This window comes from Ptychodera flava, chromosome 12, assembly GCF_041260155.1.
Source record: "Ptychodera flava strain L36383 chromosome 12, AS_Pfla_20210202, whole genome shotgun sequence".
Taxonomy (NCBI): domain Eukaryota; kingdom Metazoa; phylum Hemichordata; class Enteropneusta; family Ptychoderidae; genus Ptychodera; species Ptychodera flava.
In genome coordinates this window covers 23,560,349-23,588,062 of record NC_091939.1, presented here as the reverse complement: position 1 = coordinate 23,588,062, position 27,714 = coordinate 23,560,349, and the positions used below count along the sequence as shown (strand labels likewise).

Genomic DNA, 27,714 nt, shown 5'->3' with positions numbered 1-27,714 from the left:
GTAGGGTGACGAACTTTGCCGTTACAAATTATTGAAACCAGCCATTGAAAAGTGCGAGAACCATTTATGCAGAGTAATTTTTGTATCGTTCGTGTTCATGCACGACACGGCATACATTTTCCGATAGGCAAATAAATTGATTGATATCAAGATTGTGGCGTGATATTTCCGATGAAAGTGGTTTTCACGACCCGAAAGGTTGATTTAGCAATGTCGTGCGCGCAATTATGGACTAATTTTCCTGTGAAGGACCGCTCCAGGCGCAGTTGTAAGTTTGAGTGGCCAGGAACCTACAGTTTCTCATTTACTTTCTCGGACTGCCTCTGGCGTGGTTCGCTACGTGGTGTCATTACAGCCGATCTTGACCCCTGACCCTTCTAAGAAAGTAGACTGTTCCAATCTATTACTGCAGTAACTATGCATTCTTGAAGACGATTAATAAGTCAACCGTTTGTGGTTTGCATTCAATGTTTTTTTCTGTCCTCTAAAAATCGAAAATATAGAAAATAACCAGGGCCCTGTGTTTGCGAACCCCTATACAGATATCAACTTTTTGAATACAGCGCGTTGTTAATTTGTCAGTAAATGGCGGTCTGACGGCCTTTCTAGAGCCCCGGGCATCTAATCAAGCCAAAAATATGAAGAAATTCATACGCGAGGATAATTCTACATTATACGGCGGCGTGAAAGTGGGACATCCACGAGTGTTATTTGCAATCCATACGAATTCTGGGGGGGCCATCTGTCTAGATGTGTAATCTGCTTCCTAGTCACTCGTGTCCAATAAAGTTATCGTATGCCATGGACTCTCAGCTCTAATGCACGACCACTTTCCACTAGTGGAGGTACAAACAGTAAATACACGGCAAATATATAATCATCACACACAACTGCGACGACAGCTATTAGTCTGGCGCGTTTAAAATTTTGATCTTCGGTCCGCTCAGCCACAATTTAATAAACGCTTGCTCGCAAGACAAGACCCTATGTTAAACAGTCAATACCATGATTATTATACACTTTCGTCTGTAACCTATGGAGTTTCGTCGTACAGTAAGTTTCAGTATCAGAGGACGCGGAGTCCAATAACTTTGACGCGGAGGTTCCCAGTTTTACTCGCGATCGCGCGACACAGTGTGCGATGGGCATCCTAAAAATGCAATGATTTCACTTTTTACTGGTAAATTTTGACTAAAAAGGTGTATAAGAATAAGGTTATTCGCAAAAGACCGGGATTTAGGTCCTCGTACATATAGTATACTTCGGTATTGCCCGAGACGCGTTGCATCTGGGACAATGTACTCGGACATAAATTCCGGTATTTTGTGAATAACCTTATATTATGATCGACATTGTTTTCATACTTCTCTTTCAACTTAGCGCACTCGTAAATCACAAGCGTAAATCGCCAAATAATAGCTACTTTATACTGTAGATTACTTGCATCAAGAGCACAGAATTAAAACTGGCCTTTGTGAAATGAATTTTATTGTTTCAAAATGGAATGTCGCGTTCTGAGAGGCAGGTAAATTCGAATTAAATGGAATATCGCTCCCTGATGCTCTAAAAAATAAATTCCGATCACATTCCGACCGTCAGGATAGGTAAATCATGCTTTTTATGGTTTTCAATATTAAAACTTTAATTATAAAATTGATTCATATTTTGCAAGCGTCAGAACCTTTCGCGCGATGATGACTGTCAATGCTGCGACGAGTGAATAAACACGGACAATAATACTGTGAACTCTAGAAATATTGCAGTAGACTGCCATGCGTCAATTGTTTGTGCAATCGATCGTTCCTTTTCTCGTGAAAGGTCGTTCTGGCATGATTTGGTCTGCCCCGTTTTCATACCTTGCGCACTCTCGACCTATAGCACCGAATCGTATCTGCACGAACTGATTAGATAAATCGCCGAGGATAGCGAGGTTGAGGGCCATTTCATGTTGAATGGGAAGAAGGACAATGTCACTGACAGGCTGAAGTATTTATTTTCGCAAATTGGCTCCTGCAAAGTGCGATGCTAGGACAAGTGGATTGTCACGAAAGGATAAACTTCATGTCCATGAAAAAAGTGATATATTTGTTTTTTAACATGGAAACGAGGTGGCCATATGGACAGAATCCCTACAATCACACGTTAATTTCGTGACCATGAGGCCAAAATCTCACGCTTATTTTTTATTCGCCGAGAACAGGTAGTCAATTTTGACCTTGTTGGATGTCTGGTTATACATCAAAATGAAAGACAAAACAATTACAAAGATTTGTTCTCTTGGTCGACTTGACTTGCGTTAGAGACTAAAGAAGATGAACAGAATCTTGGATTTTGATGACTTCTGCGTGTGAGTAAAAAACCCCACAGATTTTAAATATGTGGGAGTTAATGAAAGAAAAAGTGCCGCTTTATGAGTATAACCCACAAGTGTGGAGAAAACTGTTACAGAGTAGTATTAGACACCGATGAGCATCGGTTCGTGTTTGTTCGTCCCGTTTTGGACTGACCGCCATGTTAGGCTAGCGGGATGTACATGTATGTTAACATGTACATCCCGCACAATTACATTTCTAGGTTAGTACGCAAATGAGAAATTTTTCATGTTGTTTTTGCGAGCATACTTATTTTAATCTTTGCTGTTTATAGAAGCACAGCAGTCCACCAAAGGCGGGTTAACAAGCCCAGACGGGGACACGGCAATGCGTTGTTATGAATCCCACATTCAGGTTTAACACTAGAATTCATGCGTTTGTAAGGTATAGCAACTTCAAACCTTTAAAGCATTTCAGGAAAATGCCTGCCTGTCTTTCTTAGCACGGGCGTGTTTGATACATTAACAATGAAATCAATCAACTCCGTGAAGGACAGCTGGCCCTCGCGTCTGCAAACCAGCCGGCGAATGTTTTCGACGACTTCATTTAAATAAAAACGAGTGGAGATCTGAGAAAAGGCCATCTAGGCATTAAGAGCGAATCAATTCAATCGAACATGTTATCTTTCTATTTGTAGTCTCCGCGCATGTTTTTGTGCGATTTTCTCCCTTGCGAGCCATTATCTATTGAACTCCAATTCATTAGGTTTCTGCCTGGAAATTACCGTGCCCGTCGTACAAATTAGCCGTCAATGGCCTGGCTCCCTAGAGGGCGCCGCGCATCTTGACCGCCCCAGTGCCTATACCTTTGTTCACATTCAGTGAAAGAAGCCGGAGAATAAGATATTAGCTTTCTTGAAATAGAATCTATTTGAAGAGCGCTGAAGAGAGGCTCTTGGCAAATATGATACAATACGGAAAAGTGTCAGTAAATGTGATACCAGGCAAGACCTCTGACACCGTGTCAGCGTATTGCAAATGAGTTTGTGTCGTGCGAAATCGCGCAGATTTTTTCGTCTGCCCGAGGACAGCATTCCATGATCGATCTGTATTATTTTGAGTACACGTATGTGTGTTATACAAGGACTGCAGACATACGGTGAATTGATATTCGCCGACTTTATTTATCACCTCAGCAAAAAAACGCGGGGTTGTCCCATCAACCGACGTGTTTCCAACGTATGACACGACAGTGTCTTTTTTGTCTTGCTCGAAATTTATGGGAACCTCTAGGCTCTCCCCGTTCACTCGTGTTGTAAAAATAGACCCAGATTCAGACTCGGGTTATTTCGACTCCATTTCGCTCCGCGATATAAAGGCTAATAAATAGAGCAATAAAACTAAGGACGTATATGACTTAGTGAACGAGACGGTAATCGCTCAATATTAAAAAAGTATACTGAAAAAAATGAACGCTTCACAGAACTCTCAGACTGCATGGCTGTAATCTTCAATGTAATGTGGTTATGCTGAAAATTCCTTCGTTTTTATTAGTCTGGTATGTCACCCAAAGGCATAATTTTCAGCGATTCTTTATCTTTCGTTGTGACCCCGAAGGCGATGTTTTTTCTTTTTTCGGCAATCATCATTTATCACCGGTAATATTTCAGTTGAAAGTACATCATAGTTGAAAGATTTCAAATCAAAGATTTCAGTTAGGATATTTTAAAAAGATATTTGAGAATCTACACTTTAAATCTATCTTTTGATTTTTACTATTTATTTTTTGAGATAAAGAAATTAAATATGTAACGGCAATGATACGCGTAAACACGTGTTTGTACCGTTTATAATTATTGATGATGTCAAAGATGCGGAGGAGTACACCGCCTGAGCAACAAGATGTTTGCGATTTGAAACTGTTTTAAGTAATATTCTCTCAGCTAATCAGGACTAAAATCAGGGTTCACTGTAAAATGTTTGCTTCTAGACAAACAAGTTACCTGGCATTAACCGATATTAGAAATAAAAAATGGTCGCCATCCTTGTGTTAACCCTATGGGGAAAATAAAACTTTCAATTTTCGAAAAATAAGACGGGGAATATTTTTCTTACACCAAGAGCTTTAAAATGAACCCCACAACGGCTGGTTCAGATAAGAATTATTAAAATTTGAGAGTCCGAATATCTGTACCCGAGAATTCTACCGAAAATATTGGTAATTTTATTATTAATGTTCTTTAAAAAAAACACATCCTCTTCTTCTTCCTAAACTTTTTTGAAATACGACTTTTTAGCCTTTCCAGTACAAAGCATTGTGCATTATCTACAACGGATCTTTTTGGTTGTTTTAACATATGAAATGTGGTCCGGAGAATTCAGCTTCAACAATATCGTCAGACATTACTGTAAGCGCATGTACATCTGTGCTGCTACGGTGAATACTAGGCACTTCGAACTGAACAAGACAGAGATCAAACAGAAAGCAAAAAGACATGAGGGATAATGAAAAAAAATCAACCGTTAATCTTACTTTAACAAGCTCGCTCTTGATGTCGTCAAATTCACATTCCTCTCTTAGATGAATACTCTTTCATGAATCCTGTGGCTGTCATAATAGTCTTTTATATTTTATAACGTTGTTTTGACTTACTGCCAACACTGCCTTGAGTGAACGTCGCTTTATTGTACTTATTTGACAAGGTCCTCCAATCTCATTTGAGAGGTCAAATACCTCGATTTAATTAAAATGGAATCTGTCAAAAACAACAACTACTGAATTGGCTGTGGATCAAAAATCGCGTCAATATAAGAACAGGTTATTGAATTTCCTTCGTTTTTGTGTCGTATACAATGATTTCTACAAAGTGCCTAGCGTGTGTCAAGAAGCCCTCATAGTTTTCTTTAACTGAATAATTGTTTTATTAATTTTCGTGATATGTTTTAAATGTTTGCATTTTGTACAGTTTGGATTGAATAAATAAAAAAAATATTAAAAATGAAACTTCAGAAAATGGATCTTAAAGTGCAATAAGATTTATTGAAAAAAAAAGATTTTCTTCCTTGCACAGTTAATATTATCAGGCAATTTGTTGCCAGTCTCCATGGTTCAGTTTTTGCAAACGTTAAGGAAAAGAAAATTCACAGTGAAAAAAATTATGCTTAAGTCATACTGCAACCTCTCAAAATTGCTTTAGTCTCTCTCTCTCTCTCTCTCTCTCTCTCTCTCTCTCTCTCTCTCTCTCTCTCTCTCTCTCTCTCTCTCTCTCTCTCTCTCTCTCTCTCTCTCTCTCTCTCTCTCTCGTATGAACCGTTTTTGATGAAACATTGTCACATGCTTGGAATTTACACTGGTAGCGTACTTCGAACGCCCAGTGAGCGAACCGAGTCAAAGGGGATTTCTGCGATAATCGAGGCTCAGCGCACATTAAAATGGGAGACGAGCGGTCCCGTTGTCACAATATAAGCTCCTAAAACCATGATCAACTTGAATATAAAGCGGTTTGCTGAGCACACAATGAACATTTAATTAGTCTTATACATACTGTGGATTTTGTGTACTCAGTGCACTGGACCGCTCAGGTCATCGAGTTTCCGAAAGTTGCCAGTGCTTGGTTCAGCTTTGTAAACACAGGTTAATGCTAACAAGAATTCAATCGTACTCAACTCAGCCGTAGAGAATCCCTCGGTAATGCGCCCAGGAATGGCAATTATAGAAATTCTTTTAGTTAATTAATTGTCATTCCTGCGAGATGGTACCAAAAATATTTTATGCTTTCTTCAAAATATCGATTGAGATAAAAAACAAATTAGAATTGATGTTCAAACATTGCCTGTCAGGCTTTAAATTCATTTTGGCATAACATATCAAAGCAACACACTTCACCCTGGCACGTGCAATGGTACGCTGTGGCGGTCAGTGCCTACGAGAACGCTGTCGGGAAACCTGTCGATCACTGACGAAGTGAAGTATATGAACGAACGATGAATGTGGGCGTTATCTGCTATGATGACCCTGCTTCTCGTTGATCGGGGCCTACACATGTACGTCTCTTCTCTCCCGGGCCATTATATATGAAACCCTGGTGTCATGATCAAACTAAACTTTAACGTAGTACGCGCCTCAAAATACATGGACGTGAACTTTTGCCCGTAAGGACACTTTACACCATTCCTTTCGAAATCAAGAATAAAAATCAAGGGTCGCCGTGCAAAATTTCGTACAAGGGAAGCAAACTGCCCAATATTAACTGACATGTGAAATTCAAAATGGCCGCCATCCTTGTGCTAACTCTATGGGGGGAAATATAATATATTCGATTTTCTCAAAAAATAAGCTGGTGAAAACATTATTTACTGCGTGAGCCTCAAAATGAGCCCCAACAAAATAGTGCACCAAAAAAGGTATTTTTAAATTTCAAAGTTTGAGAGTCCGAATATCTGTCCCCGGGAAGGCGTATTCTACCTTGACAAAACAGAAGCACACTGGCCGCATATAGAGGATGATCTTTATTGTTGCCGATGAGGGAGGTCGTTCCGATGTAGATTGTTTGATCTGGACTGATCAATATTCATGAGCACAGCCATTGCGAAAAAAAACCCAACATCGACGAAGTACTGACAGGGAACAAAATATAAGCAAATCTGAAAAGACAGAAAAAAACTTGACATGTTCATTTTAAAGTAGGGTTTTATTTGTGACCTTGACATCGTGTCAATCATCCATTCCTCGACACCTGAGAGCGTTTTATTCCGCATCACCTCCCCTGAAATGTAAGAGGAGGTTAAGAGGCAGTGAAGTCTTTTTTCCACCCAAATTATTCTTAGGTTTTCAAGTGCATAAATTCTAGAAATGTTAACTTTAAGTAGACACTGAGGGTGTCAGCGAAGGCATACAATATTTATCTGAGAACTCTGAATAGATGCAGATTTAGAAGTTTTTCCACTCGAGCGCTGATTGAAGTGGGATTAGGTGTTACTTGACGACTCTCTCTTGACGACTGCGCAAAGCATGACCCATAATGTATAAAAATGTTTCCGAGATCCGTGAACCGCGCTGACTCCGCGAAAAGTGCATCAAATATTGATGTGCGAAAGTGGGCGCACTCGCGCGCGTTTCTCACGCGATCATTGGCGGGTTACTGCGGGCACTCAAAGACCAGGTGGTCCGTTTACGCTCTGCTTGACTCACTACAAGTGTATAAGGACGAAGAGAACAAAGTGTGAATTCATATGGGACCTTCATACGATGAAATGTAGTTGGCAGTCTAGGTTTAAGGGCGAGGGAAAAAAAAACTCTATTCACGTTCGGATGCTGCTGGATGCATGGATAAAGGTATTGTAACAGCGCCAAAGCTTCACCAGTGTGTTTTCACCACGGAAATAGTAATTTTAAACTCAGCTTGTAAAATTCTTTCCACCATCAAGAAAATCAGGATTCAACTTGGAACGTTGTGTACCGTAAACCAGGCAGACAATTTATATATCACGATATTTGATATGCAAAATAGCCACTATTCTCAACATTAAGATAAATATTAATATAATTTTGTTTCTAAAATCAAACAAGAAGGGGCAAGTTAATTTCATGTAAGTTTCAAAATAAGATTACACAGGGTAGTGAACAATGGATTGTAAGATTTTTAGAATCAATACCAAAAATTAGAGGCGCTTTCTTCTGTTTAGCAAATTTCGAAATTCGAAATTTCGAAACTGTTTCTCCAATTTTCCATTCTGTGATTATGCAAAGCGTCCATTTTCCTTGCGATAAGGGTATGATTGCATAATGCACGTCGACTTTTGAAGTAAAAGTGGCTTCAACATAGTTTTTTCAGTATATCTTGTAGTTTGTTTCAAACTCAGTACCTGAAAGGGATTTTTTCATAAGCATGTTGATATCGACAGAATGGAAGTAGCCCACACAGGTTGCACACATGCGCAATAACTTTGTCATGTTGAGAGCTGCAGTATATTTTGTTGACGTTTGGATTGGGGACTCATGAGTAAGATACTTCATCACCAACATCAAATACTATTCGATGAATCCCAAATATTACTGACAAAAATCATGCAGATGCAAAAGTTTCAATCGTCATACTTGTGCGACCGTCACGTGATCAAAAAAAATCACAATCGGCAATTAAAATGAAGTCCGTCACGGTACTCGCTCACAAACCAAGTGATCGAAACTGCGCATGTTGTGGGTGTTGTATTGTATAAGACATAATAAAGTGTGTCGTCTCTATCTCGGACGAGAAATGCTAAAGAATATTTCTGTCAAGAGATTTTGACCAAAATATTTCTGCGTATTAAAGTACAAAGACCTCAGCAGAGCGACGTTCGGATATAAAAAATCATATTCATAAACTCCAAAAACTCCCTCAGGGTTTGCTGTTGAAAGGTAAACGCTTGTTCCCTTTACCGTAATGATTGAGTGTGCCGATTGACTTGAATGAGTAAATTTCCAGTCATCGATGGAGATTTCAGCCGCCCATGATGTCTCGCGTCGAAAATCCACTTGCCTCGAGCGAAAGCCACTCAGCGGAATAGAATTCCCTGACGAAATCAAGTCGTCGATCTGACTAAATCGTCCTCTTATTGTCGTTCAACTGATAGAATGATAAAACTCTAATTGCCTGCTCAGTTCAGATAATCTTGTCCACGTCTCAGGCTTGAGTGACTTGTGTTGCAGTAAGGCTATAATTTTACTTTAAGCCGAAGTAACTCTCTAGCTTTACACACAGTTTTTCCAGAATACTTCAATTTGAGAACTCAGGCAATTACTTCGTTACTTGTCTGAGTTTAGAGTGAATAGCGTGTACATAGATAGATACATAGATAGATACATACATAGGTACAGATACACATACATACATACATACATACATAGATGCAGTGATAGATAGAAACATGCATACATACATAAACATAGATACATCCATGCACACATACATACATACATACATACATACATACATACATACATACATACATACATACATACATACATACATACATACATACATACATACATACATACATACATACATACTACATACATCAGGTGCCGCCAACTGTTAAATTTCATGAATTTCGCAAAATCATCACAAAACATGTTTTGAAGGCTGATATACCGATTTTTCGTATTTTTGACCTTGACCCAAAATATGGAGGGGAAAGTAGAGCTGTTCGTAACTGCCCTCCCACTGGCATACACGGAAAATATGCCCTCCCACTGAATTTTGATGCCCGCTGCCCTCCAGTATCTATAGTCTGCCCCGCTCCCCACTCCCCACAACTTTTCACGCTCCCCTGCCCTCTCCCCACTACTGAAATTTCCCATTGCCAACTGGATGCCTACTAGGCACCCAGATCAACGCAACCGTGGGAGTAGCTGGCAGTATAGCTTGGAACATTGCTCCCCTCTAAGTAAGGCGCTAAATCTCCACTCAAGTTCTATCACCACGCCGCTTTCCCCTCCCTCTACGTATCTTCCGGTGCCCACTGTCAAAAAATTTCTCTCCCCGCCCACTGAAAATAGTGAAATTTTCTTCCCCGCCCACAGTAAATATAGATTTTTTCTCCCCGCCCGCTGATTAGTTTTGAAATTTGCCCGCCCGCTGAAAAACTTCGCACGAACACCTTTTTGCACGAAACAGCTTAGTTGGCGGCACCTGATACATACACTGACGAGTCGAATAATTGTTATTTCAGCATGTATAAGCTTAGCTGGCACAAAGTACAAAATCTAGAAAAAAACTCAAAAAGTACATGTGGTTACAGAAGCTTTCACTCGTCTCTGTCTATTGATTGTCAAAGATGTGCACGTCTAGACTCTATAAACAAAATAGCCTACGCTGTGTTAAGCGAATACTATATATGCGTGTTATTTTTCGCATCTGACGGAAGTATCTGCCTTTCTGGCAGAATTGTACAGAAATGAGTTGATTGAGGGCCACAGACAATGTGACTGTCTGCAGCTATAATACGAAGATTGCAGAATGGTTCTCGAAACTATTCGATGAAGTTATGAATGGCATTAAAAACATCTGAAGCAAGTTACTGAAAGATGGAATTTTTTCTTGACACTTCACTTGAATTGACGAAAGTGTAGCAGTTAGGGCAATATTAACCTTTTTAGGGTATTTTCCGATTGGCACATAGACCCTAGTTCTAGGATCATTCGGGATAGAAATATACCGCCGAGAATTTGAACATATTTCACATCCATTAAATGAAATTGTTAGGGCTAAGATTCAGAAAGTTCAATATGATATTTTGCAAGTTTGCGAAAATCAAAGCAGATACCATAGACCTTAGTATACAGGGGCTATCGTCAAATATACATTTTTCCATGTAAGTCTCGTTTGTTTGGAGAAGTTTTTTTGTTCATCTTGAAAGAAAAATGCAATTATCGTCTTCTGTATAGTATGATTAACATAGATTGGAATGGTTTGGTGCGCTTAATGCCATAGCAACAAGGAAAGCCTTCTCGCTGCACGAGAGATTTCAATTTCCTTCTCTTCGGCCTTCGTGATTGTGTTTTTAGAATCAGATGCGATATAGCATGCACCACAACTGTTTGATCAAAGTTTCGATTTCTAAAACTGATATTAAACCAAAGCAGATCTCAATTTCATTTTAGGAATTATTACAATACTTTTGGGTGATCTCAGCATTCATTCTATGTTAAAACACGGCCACCAAACAAAAACCGTAAGCAATAAACCTCCTGTTCCCTCACAAACAGAATTCCTCGTCAACCCTCGATGCTATCGCGTTTAATCTGATTTATACAAAAAGGAACAAAATTGGATTATCAACAGATCTTGAGTATTGGTTTCGTCACTGCGGGGGAAGCCACAATCTGGGGAGAATTCTCCCGAGCTTTTTGTCTTGTGACATGTGAAAATGTTGACTCCGAAGAAGAAACGCGAAGAAAAGATGCTAATCGGATTTGTCTGACGGAAGTATGTCTCAGTAGCATGTGAAGACACAAAGACTTGCCCAGTGCTAATCGTAAATGTACACAAAGTTGAGAATTATACACAAATCAAGGGCTGCTTCATTCCATTGGGTTGAGACTTGCCGCTTTTTAAGTCATACTATAACCCGAAAGATCGCCTTTTTCTATGAATGGGATTTTTTTCCAGCAATTGTTGTACGTTCCATTTAATGTGTTCTGGATTATTGTAAACTAAGAAGGTTTTCCCCAATAGAGCAATCACGATCTTGACAAAACTTAATTTTTCTGTGAAATATGTCTATCTGGTTCACTGCTATCATGAAACACAGTCTTTTCAGAATTTTACAAAATATATAGCTTTTGGCCGCATTGAAACCTTTCGCGCGAGATTTCATCATGCTCAAACGACCAAAACTCTAAAATAGGACGTATTCCAAGAGAAGAAATGTACAGAAATTCTAGAACTGACAAAACTTACTGACTCATTTTGATTGAACGGTTTGGGCGTCGTGATAGTAATCGAAAACACGCTATCAGAGGTAATAGTATGGATATCAACCATCTTATATCCCGAAAACTCGTCGAAGACTCATATTTTAAATGTAGCTGTTCGACAGCGACCGAAACGTGTGGGCCCTTTTGTCTCTCTGTCGATATCCTTCAGATAGGAGACGCCGATACGATAAAAGCACTGTTCGCGACAACGCTGCCTTCGCGTCACGACAACGTGACATCATCAATTAAAAATTGCATCGAATTCTTACCTGTGACGCCTTTCTTAAGAAACATCAAACCGCAGACGCGCTCTGAGAGTTGACGTGGAATTCTCTTGAAATCCACATGAACACAATCCTTTGACGATCAAAAATAAGACCGCGCTTCTATTGGCTCGGTTCTCGTGGAATACCCTTCTTACTGACATTATTGCTGTTACAGGTCCACTTAGCTGTTACATTTTGATGTATTTCCAGTATTTTTGTACTGTTTGTAAAATGCAGATACCTATTCTACTTTCAAAAATCATGTCGAGATATGTGGTTTCAAACTTGTCAATAAAGAAAAGCCAATACATGGGTTGAATGCGATATTATTGATGAGAACTTACTTTAGTCGGGACAAAAAATCAATTTGCAAAAAGTTACATGGCATTTTGGACACCGAGACAATGCATTGTATCGGCAAAGCTAACACTTTGTATATTTTAACATATTTAAGGAGAAGTAAAAGAAAATGTAATACGGAGAACAAAAATCATACAAATATTATCACTTTTTTCGGCTAGTGTCACTTTTTAAGGTAGTTCGGGCCTCAAAATCACAAGACTTAAACTTTCATCCAAACTTTCCCCGGGGAAGGAAACTTTAAACCATTTCCATGCAAAATCGAATATGAAAATCAAGGGTCACCCTACCGTGCAAAATTTGGTACTACAGAAATAAATTACCTACTATTTACTTCCATTTGAAATTCAAAATGGCCACCATCCCTAAGTTATCTCTCTGGGTAAAAATAAATTTCCCAATTTTCACAAAAGTAGGCGATAACTTTATTTACTCCATAAGCTTCAAAATGAACCCCCAGAAGTGGTAGGTCAAAAGTGTATTGTGAAAGTTTGAGAGTCAGAATATCTCTTCCGGAGGCGCATTCTACCTTTTCTTTAATGAACTTAAATTTTGCGGATTTTTAACGTTCTGTCATGCTTCCTTTCCCATCAAATTTTACAGTCTGTTCGCTGGCCGGCAGTAACGTATCCGCACTGGTGTCTTCCACTGGCTGTGAGGCCAACAAAGTGATACAGTCGGTCTGTGACGACCTCAACATTCCCCACGTCACCGTGCCGAGGGAGACCTGCAAAATTGAGAGGCGAGACGGTTTCTCCCTGAGCATACGGCCTAATTACATCCACTTGGACAGCGTCGTCCTGGACATTATCAATCGATTGAACTGGAGAGAGCTCATCATCTTTTACGACAATGAAACAGGTGAGTGCACTGGACGGTAAACAGCCTCGGGCTTAAAGAAAATATCGTTCTGCCAAAAGACGGAGACCAAAGCATCAGCAGGGATTAAGATATCAGAGTGAGAGAAAAGCGTTGATAATGTAAATAGGTATATAGACAGGCAGGAGAAAGATGAGCAGAGAAGGGCACTGACAGAGAAATGTGTAGATTTGCCCAATGTTTTTGGGGAGTAGCAATATCAAAACACAGTAAATTGAAGGAATAAACTTGAGCAGACTGTCGCATGTATAAACATGTAGGGTTGATCGCGAAACCTGCGTTTGGCGTGCCTGTAACTACCGCGTACAACATAGAAATGCCAAGCGATAAGTGGGCCAGTCTGGGAAATTGTCCATAAACTGGAGTTGAAGGAAAGGAGAGAAATTTTCAAGAAATAGAGGAGGGTATACTTAGGAGAGGAGAGTTGCCCATGGGAATGCAGGGATAGATAGACGCAACCACAGAACGGTGAATTGATAGACGGGAAGAAGTGTTACGTACAGAGAGACAGTCATTTACGATTGTTGACGACTGAACACATGAATAAAATGTGTAAGCAAAAAAAGGAGAGAGAGAGAGAGAGAGAGAGAGAGAGAGAGAGAGAGAGAGCGATGAGAGAGAGAGAGAGAGAGAGAGAGAGAGAGAGAGAGAGAGAGAGAGAGAGAGAGGAGAAGAGAGCGGAGAGAGATTATTTATATAACCCAAATTCGGCAAGCAAGGAAGGTTTAAACATGTTTTCAAGGAAAATTATGATATAATAAAGTTTCCAAACTTAGCAGCCAGAACCAGATGTCCCATAAATTTGACTCGAGGCCGCAAACCGACGTGACATGATGAATCGGCGTTCTGTGATGCCGTTTCCTAGCGTCTGTCATTAGGCCCCCTCGGAGAATATGGAAATGGTAGATCGAGATTTTTCAAAATACTATGTAATGATGTCTCCATAATCTACAATATGACCATTCTGAAGTTTCTATCTAACGTTTAGTTACAATAAATCGGCATGACGCAACATTTCTCGTTAGTCTGGGGGATATAGGCTTATTATTGAGCGATTACTATTTAATATTTTTGCCACACCATGTAATTTGCGTTGCAAATCAGTTGTTTTCAGTTAACTTACAGATTTGCATTCACTTTCCCAGATCGACTGTAAATGATTTGCATCAATGTACCTGGGGAAATTCTGCACTTTGCTTCGTGACGTGCAGCCTTGCTTTAGAGCTTTTCCGTACTAGTGGCCTACTCAGAGACCTTGAATCTGAAAACGAATCCCAATTCTTCCAATTTCTTCTGCTTTCTTCCAGCATACAAAGACGTACAGGGCTTGTTGAATTCCGCCACGGCCAAAGGTTTGATCTTTGAAGTGGTGCTACTGAAGGCTCGACGAGATAAGATCAGTCAAGACTTCAACGTGAAGAGGACGCTTGAAATCGCAAAGGAATCGAAAATAAGGAATTATGTCGTGTATTGTGACAAAGTGAATAGTTTTTTACTGTTGCAACAGGTGGGCTAATATTACATTTTTTTATTTGTGAAAATGTAATATTTCGACTTTTCGACTTTTACATTCATTTTTTTAAATTTCAGCATGATTATTTTCTCGTGGAATTTGTCATAGATCTAGACTGTTGACTAAGTTTCACATGCAAAAAGAATGAAAAGCGTGGGAAAAAGGTAGTTTTTAATACTGGCAATAAAAGTGGGTATCTCCGGCAAGCACCATAAAATCATACATCATCACTTTATTGCAGTGCAATCGAGTTCTTCAAATCTCTTCCCAAGATCAATACGTTTAAATCAAATTGGGAACATATGGCAGGTCAGGGATTGGTCAAATTACGCGAAATTAAAGCAATCCCGCAGGGGCGGCACTCCCTTTCAAAGCGTTAACGTAATGGTTAAGTCATCAGTAGTGGGGGGATTTGTTAAAGCTCGACTGAGGTTGCCATGGTAACGATCGCGCGAGAAGTAGGCGGTTTGATTTGAAGACGGCAGTCAACAACCCAAACTTAAAAAAAAAAAACGTCCGCCGTACACAATTGCGTACAATCTCATCGCAAGTACAGTCACTCGCGGTAGTTCTAGACGCGTTTGATTCTATCGGACAGCTGTATTCCTAGTGACGCCCCTTAGATTCGCCAATTTGCGGTCTTTAGATGCAAAGATTTCCGTTTTCCCAGGACGTGTTCGGAAAACTCATTTTCGTGCGTATCATCCTTTTGTTCAAGTGGAAGGAATCCGATGCGTAAAATATCAGTGAAGTAATACTTTCAGGTGCTCGATTCAAAGACAGACCCTTTCCTAGTCTGAATCAATCCTTGGCTCAAACGTTTCAGAAAAGCACTTACTGGTAGAATGTTTTGCTATTTCTAGACGTATAACCGAATCGGTAACTTAAATAACACCCAAACGACAAGTTCTCCAGGAAGTATCCCGTTTCTTTTTGTCGAACCAGCCAGGGACTACGTGAGAGTGATAACGAACAAGATACACTGTAACTGCCAACATTATAAGGCCAAAAAAAAAAAGAAATGTTTCTGGTCAGGTCTTTCTTAAAAAATGGTGCGGCGACGCGCATTTTATTTATTTTTATTTTTTTTTCCTTCAAGGGAGGGAGGAGGGTCAGTTTTATAGTTTTATCAATATAGTCACATATATACTATACTGTTCATGCAGTCACTGATCATACCCCCAAAGAATTTTTCTCTTTCTCTTCAGCCATTTTGGTTTGTTGTCAGCCACAGCCGCCGGCCGCAAACAGAAAAAAAAGGGTGACGTGCTTGTGTTCAAGTGACGCGCGCGCTGACCAGAAACATTTCTTTTCTTTTTTGGCCTAAGTGTTCATCTTTGCATGCTGATTCCCCTCTTTTGCGGACCGGAATAAATAACATAGATCGTTATTATTTACATGACAGATCAATAACATTGTCATTTTTTTCTTTTTCTTTTTCTCCTCGTTTTGTTTTGCGTTGTTCTCTTTTACACAGGCCAGCGTACTGGGCATGACACAGAGGGACCACCATTGGATTATAAGCACACAGGTAATGTCTCTCGGCGCTTAAATCCCCCGGAAACTCGCTTTCCATTTAAGGCGTCGTCACGCTCGAATTCCCGGGATAAAAATACAACAACAAAGCGTCCGGCTGGACTTTTTTTTTCCATATATCTGCAGTCCGACGAGCTCCTTCCGATGGATTTGCAGTATTCCCTCGACAGTCACGTGGCCCGTGCGTGACCTTTCTTATCGATGGATCGGCCAACTGCTCTATCGATTTCCGCGTCCTTTTAGAGAAATCATGACACACATTATTCTTCCCAGAACAAGATACCGGCTTCTTACTCGGTCAAAGGCCCCGTAATGCAATTAGAGAGGCAGTGCTTCACTTCGTTTGGGCGTAATCCTCCATCTTTTAAGATTTCTATCTCGGTATCACCACTTAGCGTGTTTGACAAATTCATCAACCAAGTAGATAAGGTATCTCCATTTTTTTATTTTTTTATTTCATGTGTCTTCAAGTAACGTCAGGTGGTTTGCAGATGAAGGATACTTCATCATATATGCTGCGTTGTCATAGAGATTTTCTTGAAACTCTTGGAAAGGTCGCAATGTTTAGAAAATGCCCACACGCAGCGGCTACAATCTCTCTCGAGGAACATCACGTCACATGCACTGAACCACTGTAGCGCCCTCACAGGTAGTCCGTGTAAGAAGCGCAAGGACGCGCTCAACTTCTTCGCAGAACAGAGTGAATAAAATGGGAGATATCTGATCTGAAAGTGGTTGGATTAGGATTATTTATTCATCACAAGCTATCGTGACTTATTTCAGGTACACACATTGGGTACCAAATTTACCCCAGTTAGAGTGACGTGATCGCAGCGTAGAACTTTAGCGAGAAAAGATCACATTTCACCAAGATCTTCTCACAGGCTCCCATTGTAGTGAATTCATGTAAACGCATAAACACAACGGAGAGTAGCGACAGTGCGCGTGTTACGTGGAAGTTGCATGTTACGAGGGCAGCACACGTCACGTCGCTTGTAAGTTTGTTGTGGTGGGGGTGTTACGTATTCACGATGTATCACATCGACACTGTCATGCTAGGGTTTTTCCTGCAATAACTTTGAAAACGAGCACGGTATACTTAGAACAGCACATGAGTTTTCCGAAAGCTTTCGTTCGATTCTTGTGTACGATTCGGATGCGAGGCAACTTGGTTTTGATCGCTAAAATACTGAATCAGATGTTAAATGTTTTCTCGGGTGTCGAGATTCAATCCAACCAACATTTTAGTGAAATTTGGCTGAGGCACTGTTCTGCAGCACATCTCTGTAAACAGTAGTGAGAATTAGGCTCTTAGCACCCAAGGGCTTGTTTACAGTGCTACCACTGCTTTGAGTGACACTTGACTGTAATGGTGACGTCATGACAGTTCTTAGTCACCAATAATCTCATGGTCAAGTTACCTGAACAAGTTCCCCCCAAAAGCTTCGCAAGTTATCGTATAAAGAACAGAACGTTAGCTTTCAGGTTGGAAACTCCGAGAGATTTTTGCCAGAACACGATTGTTGTGGATTTAAGGTGTCTATAACCTCTTTTGATTGAGAAAATTTGAACGTCTCACAATGATCCGATGGTCTGCATTAAGTCTGTAATTTTCTGCCACACTCAGGCTGTCTCCCCAAGTATTGGAGAGAGCGCAAAGGGACAGGAATCGAACATATCGCTGGATAAGGTCCGTTTTGCTTTGTCTGTTTGTTCGCGAGGCATCTCTCTGTCTTGTCAACTTCACGACGAAGCGTCGTAAAACTACCGCCAATCCCCTTTTACGGCATTCTTCAAAATGGTGTTAGGGATGCTCTGTTTAATTTTCAATTTTTACAACATACATCGTCATTAACGTAAATGACTTACTCATAACGGAATGCTTTCAATCATTGCGCAAAATATATGTGTCTTCTAATAATTGCCAAAATACCGAAAATAAATTTTTGTTGATCTACATTTTTTTGAGGGTCTTTGTGTATAGATTCGCTTCCGTTTGGCTGACTTCTTGAACATCGCTCGTAAATGACGAAACTATACTTTGAACATTTGTTTCTTCCGAGGCTTTTCAAAATGCCAATACGAGCAGCCAGTGATTTGTATTACCATTGCAGACTTACTTACGAAGTGAACAACAGTTAACTGTTACTGATTTGGCACCTCAAACAGTATCTTGCTTGCCATTCCCAGACAGAGAGATGTTCCTCGGGAATTTATTTTTGCTAAAAAAAAGCTCCGTGTGATACATACTATTGCGGTATGCACGAGGGATGAAACCATAGACGATGAGAATGCTAACTGATAAATCTAGTTTAAAACTAATAAAGCATAAGTGTGCAAGATTGCAGCATGTAATGCGTATGCGTCGAAGACTACCAAGTTTTATTTCCATGATAGAGGTGCTCTTGAAGAGTGACCACCCAGATAATCGCATATTAATTTGCTGGCATTACACGCATACATAACGCCCCTCTGTCTGTCCATCAACCCATCTTTCAAAACTCTCCTCCATCGTCATCCATCATTCAAACTGGTCTTTCACTCATTTACCCATCTACTTGCTAACTTAACCTGTGCAATCCCACAACCTACCCACCTTCACATCTATTACACTATCCGTTGACCTATCGTCCATAAGCAATATATCAAATTCATCCATCCATCCGCCCACCCCATACATACACACATACACACATACACACATACATAAATATATACATACATACATACATACACACACACACATACATACATACATACATACATACATACATACATACATACATACATACATACATACATACATACATACATACATACATACATACATACATACATACATACATACATACATACATACATACATACATACATACATACATACATACATACATACATACATACATACATACATACATACATACATACATACATACATACGTACGTAATACCTACGTACATACATACATTCACACAAAACGTATTCAAATTATTTCTCAAAAAGTCTTAAAGTGGCCAGCATGAGATAAATAATATAATTTCAAATAATTTCTCAATAGTTTGCGAAATCAATTTGCTCTTTTGAACAAATCGCTAATTATTCTTTGCGGAGTCTCAAATTAGTAAAGGTCGTATTAACATTGGCATAGAAAGCGTAATATTACCAATTCAATGCATGACAGTAAAATACATGTAACAGTAATATTTAAAAACACTCTTGCGTTGTGTCTCTCTCCTCGAGAATTACAACATTTTTCAACACCGCTTGTATAAGCAATACAACTGCGACACAAATACAATGGTTTGTTTGCAGTGACAGCTAATTGCAGTACAGGGTATCACCCCTCTGTTTTTTCTCTATGTTCATGTCTTCCTGTACCTGGAATATCGTTTTTCTACCTCTTGGCTTGTGTCGGTCTTTGTCTGTCTCTGTCTGTCCCTGGCTATGTCTCTGCTGTCTGTCTCTGACTCTCTCTCCATGATATGCCATGCACATACTCTCTCTCTCTCTCTCTCTCTCTCTCTCTCTCTCTCTCTCTCTCTCTCTCTCTCTCTCTCTCTCTCTCTCTCTCTCTCTCTCTCTCTCTCTCCATTAATCCATAATATGAGTTGTTGCTAAGACATTTCACCGCTCAACACCGATGAATATGTAACTGTTTTAGATAGTAGAGTTGCCATAGGCGAAAGACATTGTGCATGCTTATATAATTGAATGCATTTTTGGTCCCAGTCAATAGAATATGTCACACTCTCAATACTATTCAAATCAAATATCAAATGTGAAGTAAACATCACTACCATCATCATCAAATAATTTGATGTTTATGGTAGTGAAAACACTTGGCATCGAGTCTGTTTTCTTTGAAGAGTTGTTTCGAGTGAAATCGTGAGGTGGTCGTGAGATGCATCAGATAAGTTTAAAATTAAGTTTGCCTGAAAGCATTCGTCGTATTAAACTTAACCTACACAGCGTCCGATGCAGGCCATGATTCTGGCTGACGAGTTTGTGGAGGAGCGCCACCATGCGATGATTTTTCCCGTTTCTCTTAACGGTGACATTGTGCGCGAGCGTTTCATTCGTAGCAACTATAGTGACATCTGTGTTTGCAGATCTTTTTAACACCAAACTAACTTATTTGCCATTTGCCTGTTTAGAGTAAATGTCGCCCATAAATAAAATTAAGGTGTTTGACTAACGTTTTTGTGTTGCTTTTCGGCTGAGCGCAGTCGCTGAACAGCGTGTCTATATTAAAGGTGTACTGTCACCTGTTTCAATTTTGCCACAGTTACAATGGAAAGAGAAAATCTAACCAATCACAGATTTTAAGCGGCTGGCCGCTTTTTAAAAACAGCGCCCTCACATGGGCATTTTGAAAACCAAGGAAGGCTCCTTGGCCATATATGGGCATATTTAGATTACAGGTGACTGTATACCTTTAACTTTAACCTGAAAGTTTCTGTTAATTAGAACAATTTCCCTATTGAAGAATTCAAATTCAAGAATTCAAACATTAACAATCTTCTCATTATATTTCTGTGTATCATAATATATCATGGAGCCAATCACACTGCTTCAACGGTTATTATGTAAAATAGTCTACGTGGACCTATGGAAATTTAATAGTGCTCCGGCCTGTACGGCCTACGCATATGATCGATTCTCAGTTGAGGTCCCTTATTGCACTTACAGGACATCAGCGACGAAGAGCTGAAGAAGTTCAACAAAACGACGGGAATTATCGCCATCGTGAGGCAACAGGTGCTGGTGAACTTCTCCTCTGACTCTGTCCGTGAAGCCTGGATGAAGTTCTACCCGCACTCAATCCCGCAGAATTACACGTATCTGGGACTGGAAGGAAAAAATGTTGATAACATTACTTCGGTAACGGTGTTGTCTATGAATGACCAGCCGGCTGAAGACAACCAAGTGAGTTTTCATCCTCGTCGTTTGAATCTGAAAATTATCGATCCCACGATATTATTGTCAAAATAACACTTCGACTGTGATCTTATAATTGCAGAAATCTTTCGAAACGTCGTGCATGTACGTGTTGTATGGTCAGTTAGGAACAAACATGCTCCAAGTTGAGTGCTAACGAAAATCTTTTTCAGACTTGTTTACAGAGGGCGCAAGAATACTTTACGGCCACAGATATTGAAACTGCGCGTCAAATATTATTACTACTGTACCTTTTAAACTTAAGAGGAATACAAGAACGCCAGATATATCATTCTTTTCTTTTCTCCGGGTCAACTTTCAGTTGAACATAGAATCGGCCTACATCTATGACGCAATACGCGTGACCGCTACGGCAATCAATGCCTCTATGTCGTCGGGGACCTGGAGCGATCCGGCCGGCGTTGCCTGCTTCAACTCGGAAATCAGCAAACCATGGCCGTTCGGTCACAATGTCAAGACGTCACTCTACAAGGTAAAGTCGAGCTACTTTTCTTAGACTAGTCCTATCACTTGTGCGTTTCTCAGTCCAAAAGGTATATTCGAAAGATTTATAGTTTCATGTCAGTTGACAGTGCTGCGTGCCATTTTTAATTTGCATCGAATCGCATGAAATGAAACGGATATTATCGTTTCTCCTTCTTTGTGCTTTTTTGAATATTTCCAGACAAAAAACTTTCATCGACAAACAATATTGAAACTTCCCGAGAGTATAACCTCGCTGTGCCACATTCAAATTAAGGTTCTCAATACGCTAAGCATAGAGTGCATAATCCCAGGACATGAATATTCTGCATTGATAATGGTGATTCTTTCCAGATACGCACACCGAAACAATGTTCACCACTAATACACTTTGTGTCAATGAATGAATGGATGGATGGATGGATGGATGAATGAATGAATGAATGGATGGATGGATGGATGGATGGATGGATGAATGAATGAATGAATGAATGAATGAATGAATGAATGAATGAATGAATGAATGAATGAATGATTGAGTGAGTGAGTGAGTGACTGAGTGAGTGAGTTAATGAATATTAAAAGGTCGCGCTTCCAGCATTCTATAACACGGACAGCAGCATTGTACCTTTAAACGTATAATGCTCCTTATTAGGGTATTTACCGTAACATACCATTAAAATTAAGACTAATCAGTAGATCAGATGACGAACGCAAAATTTTTCATCAAATTGTACCTATACTTAAGATAATAGCAGTCTGCGTTGTCTAACGATAAAAGCCGTGTCAGAGACTACAACCGTTGATTGAACTGTTACACCGGCACGCGTGCGAGTAGTGTGCATCCTTTGTAAAATACCTCACTTGTCCCTTTCTTCTCCGTCCAGATTGACCTGCAAGGCATGATGGGAAGGATAAACTTCAACGGAACTTGTTATAACGACCAGGTTACCATGGAGATACTGAGCCTGGAAAGCAGATTTGATTCAACGCTTACATGGCGGGTCAGTGTCGATTGTTCTGTAACCTCTCAGCTTGAACACCCCCCTTCTTTTCCACCCTAACCCAATCACAGCGTTTTCTGCAACGCAATTTGACGGTGATTTCTTTGTTTCTGCCGAAGTGAATGGCGGGGACGGAGTGGTTAGGAGACATGCTTCAACTCAGAAATTTAAACAGGACTTCCCCGCGGTTTTTTTTCTGCGCGATTGAGCATTTATTTAAATGAGCAAAAGCCAAAAGGCAATACATAAGGCTATCATTTCATTGAAAGTCTCGGATCAAAGAACATTTGAATACGAAAAAATACCAATGCTTGAAATCTGAAACGTCCAGCAGTGTCTCCATAACTTCTATTAGCGATCCAAAGCTAACGAGAACGTTGATGCCTGACTTTCTTTAGTACTACCTATACGATTAGTGTAACCAAGGATGACTCGATACAGATTACAGTCATTTTTCTTTCGGGGCTTTTCAAAGGAAATGTCAAGGAAACCCCGATCGAGTCACTCTCGGATTCTAACGAAATTGCTCGTTAGGAGCGTCAATCCGTTGGGCTTGACAAAAAATGAAAACGTCGTTATTGCCCATGAATGGGAATTCTCTGGTTCATGTAAGCATCGGAGTAAACTCAAGACATTCTAAGGCTTCTCTCCGTAAAAATAACACTGCGCGATATTTGCGAAAGACTGAAAAATTACGCATCGTCATGATGTCTGACCCACAGAATCGCCTGATAGCTGTTTATTTCTGACGAGGTGCTGTACAGTGTTCGAAAATTGAGACCGGTGAAATAACATTCTTTTGATTCCCTTTATAAGCAAAAGCCTGCAATCAAGGAATTAAGTATAACATAACGGTATAGTGGCGATTTGTCATCATTGCTCCATGCTCAAGCAAACTGGTGAACAGGTTATCAAAGTAATGTGGCTCAACCCGCCGAGAGAGCGCCCTCTATGTTGTCAGTTGTTACTAGCATGATACGGTTATTGTCACAGAACATATCAAATAAAAAGGAATAGAGCCCTATGCAGAGTAACAGTCTGGCCTTGAAGATGGTACACTTATTTAAGAGCTCAACGAACAAGAAGCCTTTTTACAAGTAAATAATACCGCCAGGGTTTACAAGTGTGGTCATTGTGTGTCATTTGTATGCAAATTGGGCAAGACAGGGCACCAAAGGTTAAACTTAGCGGATGAAAATACGGCAAAGACTCGGAGCCCTCTCCTAAATCACCGCTGTGTTCAACTTTGAAATTGGGGTAGTTTTATCATGCATTTCTTGGAAAATTTACATCATAATGCTCTCTTAAGCGGCTCGCCTCAAATCGTTTTCGACATTTTGCCTCAATAACTCCACCATTTTATCAGTCTGGAATTCATTTAAAATGGTTGAGGCTTTTCACTTTCTGTGGCTTTAACTTGTGCTTCCAATCTTTAGAAGATACCGTACACTATTACTTGACAAAATGTAACAATTTGTCTGCTGATTACATGCGATTACCCATTCATCACCAGATCGGCAGCTGGGATCCGATTCAGAAGCTGACGCTGGTACAGATGCCGTTCAGACGAGGACTCGGCATCAGAAACTTCACAATAGTGACCATTGTGGTAAGTATTCGAAACTTAATGCGCTTCCAATTGGAAGTTTCAAACAAAATCAAAGAAAAATTGATCAAAGGCCAGAAATCACGCGTAAATTTTCGCAACCCAGTAAACACGTCTGGAGTTGAAAAGTCATATTTTAAAGGGAAATGGTCGTTGGAACTGCGCCTGTGCGAGTTTCTTGTTTACAAACAATGTATTTCGTGCACGATATCTAGATGCCCCTCATCATCATAGCTGCAACATTTAAATTATACGATGTAGATTATGACAGACATGTTTTAACTTTCATCAATCACTCAATCACCATCATACCTTGGATACAGTGTTTACATTGGTCGTATGGGTCCCATACGGCCATTGAACGCAATACCGACGACTGTATCCCTTGAAAGTTACTAATAAACCTCTTGTCCAAGAGTGTAGAATGCAATTTTCATTGAGAAGCAGCCACTCAAATGACGCCTATATTACATATTTTAATCTGTACATTTTTCGTGGTGCATATATATAGTCTCCAATATTCAAAAAGTTTGCTCAGATTGGGGAAGAACGTTTGCATCAAAGCAAGGCATAGGTGCAAAGATGAGTGAGCCGTTACCAATAGGATATACAAACTGATGGATTCGACGGAATTACCACACGACCGAGGATTCAAGGTCGTTTCCAGTCGTGAAAATTGGCCGGCCTATAAGTTAAAAACGGCGTTATCCGGCTCTTTGAATAGAAATAGTTGATGATGTCACTGGTATCATTGTGCGAAGCACAGCAGTGACATCTCTTTAAAGAGAACATGATTTTTCGCAACTATAGCTTGAGTCACACTGAAATCTGTTAAACAACGAAATCCGGACCCCCTGTAAAAAACGGCGTGTCAGATGATGTTGTTTGGTTTCCAGTGGTTAAGTTCCTCGAAACCAATCTACTATAGATCAATGATAATACCATCCGATGGTCAGACCGAGCGAGTAACCCAAGAGCAGACAACAAAACGGTGAAGGAGTTTTCCCCCATACTCGACCTACAACATTTGGCAATAGCGAAATGATCGGGAAACGCCAGGCCTGTGCACATACAGTTTTACAGTAACCCTGGACAAGTACCTCTTGAGAATTTTACTAGATAATATTCGCTAGGCTGAGTTTTTCAATATCGCTTCTGAAGGATTATCACTGTGCACCCCCGGAGCTTACACGGGAATTTACTCAGGGCCGCGTTACCATGGCGACGCGTGTAGTCCGTACGGATCCTGAAGAGTCTGGACAGACGGACAACATAGCGAGCGGTTTATCAACAAAGCGACAGCAACACTATCTAGGATTTCAAAAGAAATTGGGTTTCCAAAGATTTATAGAGAGAGTTCTTTTTGCAAATCGGTCTCTCAGATACGACTGTCGATTTGTCTGAAGATGGAAAATAGATTAGTTTCGCGTGTCTAACAAATTGACGTTATTGTTACTCCCTTGCGTGCGTTCAGTGATCATTTCTCGCATTAGCTGTACAATCGTGCGCTAGGAAGCTCTAGAATATAAAACTCAATGCAATCTTCACTGTCTGCACGCGAGCGTTCCGTATTTTGCTACGTAATAAGACTACCCAAAATCGAAAGTACTGCCACGTAGGCCGAAGTAATTAAATGTTTTGTTTTACATCCCCAAGCGCGTACATTTTTGGAGATTAGCAGAAAACACATTGTAACAGAGAACTTGAAAATGACCCTACCGCGTACATAGTTCTTTTTGTCTGCCCACAAATGTTTGTTTTTAAATTTGTGAACTGTATTTAAAACGCATGCGCGGTTACAGAATGTCATGTTGTAGTGTAAATTGTGAAATTAAGTTTCTCCTTTCATTTTATTGCATAGGCGCTAAGATTACATGGAAACAAAAAGGGAAATATAAAACTTGAGTGTGTAAAATTTCCCATGTGTCTTTTGCTTACCAGCTTTCCAAATTCTGAGTGGACGCAAAACAAAGATTTTTCCCCCTCTGGCCTTACTTTACATTTGCATATGTAACAGTGGGAGGTAGAAGTGCAGGAGACAGAAGAAAACGATGAGAAAATTCGACTTGCTTTGTGGAATACATTGCATGGGTAAATTGGTTTGCAAAACCCATTAAACTTTGACAAATTTCGATATATTTATTTAGGCAAGGAGCTGTTTCTCAAGGTAAAACGCGCCTCGGGGACAGAAATTCGGGCTTTCAAATGTTATTGTTTCTCTTCTGATCTAACACCTGTTGCGGTTCATTTTAAAGCTTTTGGTGAAAGAAAAGTTTTTACCTTCTTAGTTTTTCGAAAATCGAAAATTTTATTTTCCCTACAGAGTTAACAAAGGGATAGCGGCCATTTTGAATGTCAAATATCGGTAAATCTTTGGTAATTTGTCTCGATCTCTAGTAGCAAATTTTGCACGGTGACCCCTGATTTTTATTCTTACTTTGGTAAGAGAATTGTTGAAAGTCTCATCGAGGAAAGTTTGAACAAAAGTTTAAGTCTTTCACTTTCGAGGCGCATACTACCTTAAATCCAAATATATCATTTTCATTTTCGTTTCATTCAGATTTCTAAAACGGTCATCTCTCCTCTCAGGCCAAGTTACATGTACTTTCAAATTAATGCAGGCACGAGTGTGTTACTGAACTAGTTAATCAAGATAAAAGTGTCACTCCTTTCAAGCACTGAAAGAATTGAGTCGACAGTTTGTCTTGCCAAGGTCTTTTAAAGGAAGAAACAAGCCTAGTTTCATCCAGAAATAAAACATGGTCATACCATTTTAAACATATTATCAATATATTTTCAAGATAATTGCAACATTAAGACTTACACATGCAAGTCGATGGCACGAAAGGGCTGAGTCCTACCCATGCGCAGGAAAAGTGTTGGCGATATCGTCGCATCTCTGTACATAATCTTCGTGTTGCCTGGGGAATTGCTCCTAACTGACTCTGTCACGAACGGTACCCACATGTTGGCTGTCCTCTCAAGTTGTCGCTGTTACCCATGAGGCGTAATGCCAGCGCGCGTAATTTGCATATAAGCGGCAGAAACCGAGACCTATTAAACGTTCTGTGGCACAGTGGTAAGAAAGTCTTTTATCATTGCTTCTGATAGGAGGCACCTTTCGTCATGAGAGAGGAGACTGTCAAAGGAATCAAGTATTCTGGATATTGTATTGACATGCTTATAGACATAGCGTCGGCTCTCGGCTTTAATTACACCCTCTACGAAGTGCCGGACGGTAAATATGGCGGTGAAAATCCGGACGGAACTTGGAATGGACTTGTGGGACAGGTGTACCATGGGGTAAGTTACAAAGTGCACTGTATTGAAACCGTCGGCGAGTACCGTGATGAACAC

The 27,714-nt window shown here is 40.0% G+C and overlaps 1 protein-coding gene across 16 annotated transcripts in view; it reads left to right on the top strand.

Moving 5' to 3' along the window:
* The window catches only part of LOC139145446 (glutamate receptor ionotropic, delta-2-like), a 113,739-nt gene that overhangs the window by 75,563 nt on the left and 10,462 nt on the right, over positions 1 to 27,714 (top strand). For 8 of the 16 annotated variants that reach the window (XR_011554924.1, XR_011554925.1, XR_011554921.1 and 5 more), the window contains exons 3-11: positions 13,001 to 13,258; positions 14,584 to 14,783; positions 16,267 to 16,320; positions 17,953 to 18,015; positions 21,016 to 21,252; positions 21,587 to 21,757; positions 22,635 to 22,751; positions 24,265 to 24,360; positions 27,469 to 27,660. Coding sequence is in view for 6 of the 16 variants with exons in the window: in XM_070716638.1 (XP_070572739.1) it covers positions 13,001 to 13,258; positions 14,584 to 14,783; positions 16,267 to 16,320; positions 17,953 to 18,015; positions 21,016 to 21,252; positions 21,587 to 21,757; positions 22,635 to 22,751; positions 24,265 to 24,360; positions 27,469 to 27,660 (1,388 nt within the window). In the remaining 10 variants the exon portion in view is untranslated. The remainder of the gene's footprint in view (positions 1 to 13,000; positions 13,259 to 14,583; positions 14,784 to 16,266; positions 16,321 to 17,952; positions 18,016 to 21,015; positions 21,253 to 21,586; positions 21,758 to 22,634; positions 22,752 to 24,264; positions 24,361 to 27,468; positions 27,661 to 27,714) is intronic. The other 8 variants (XR_011554929.1, XR_011554926.1, XR_011554927.1 and 5 more) reach the window with 1 other exon arrangement.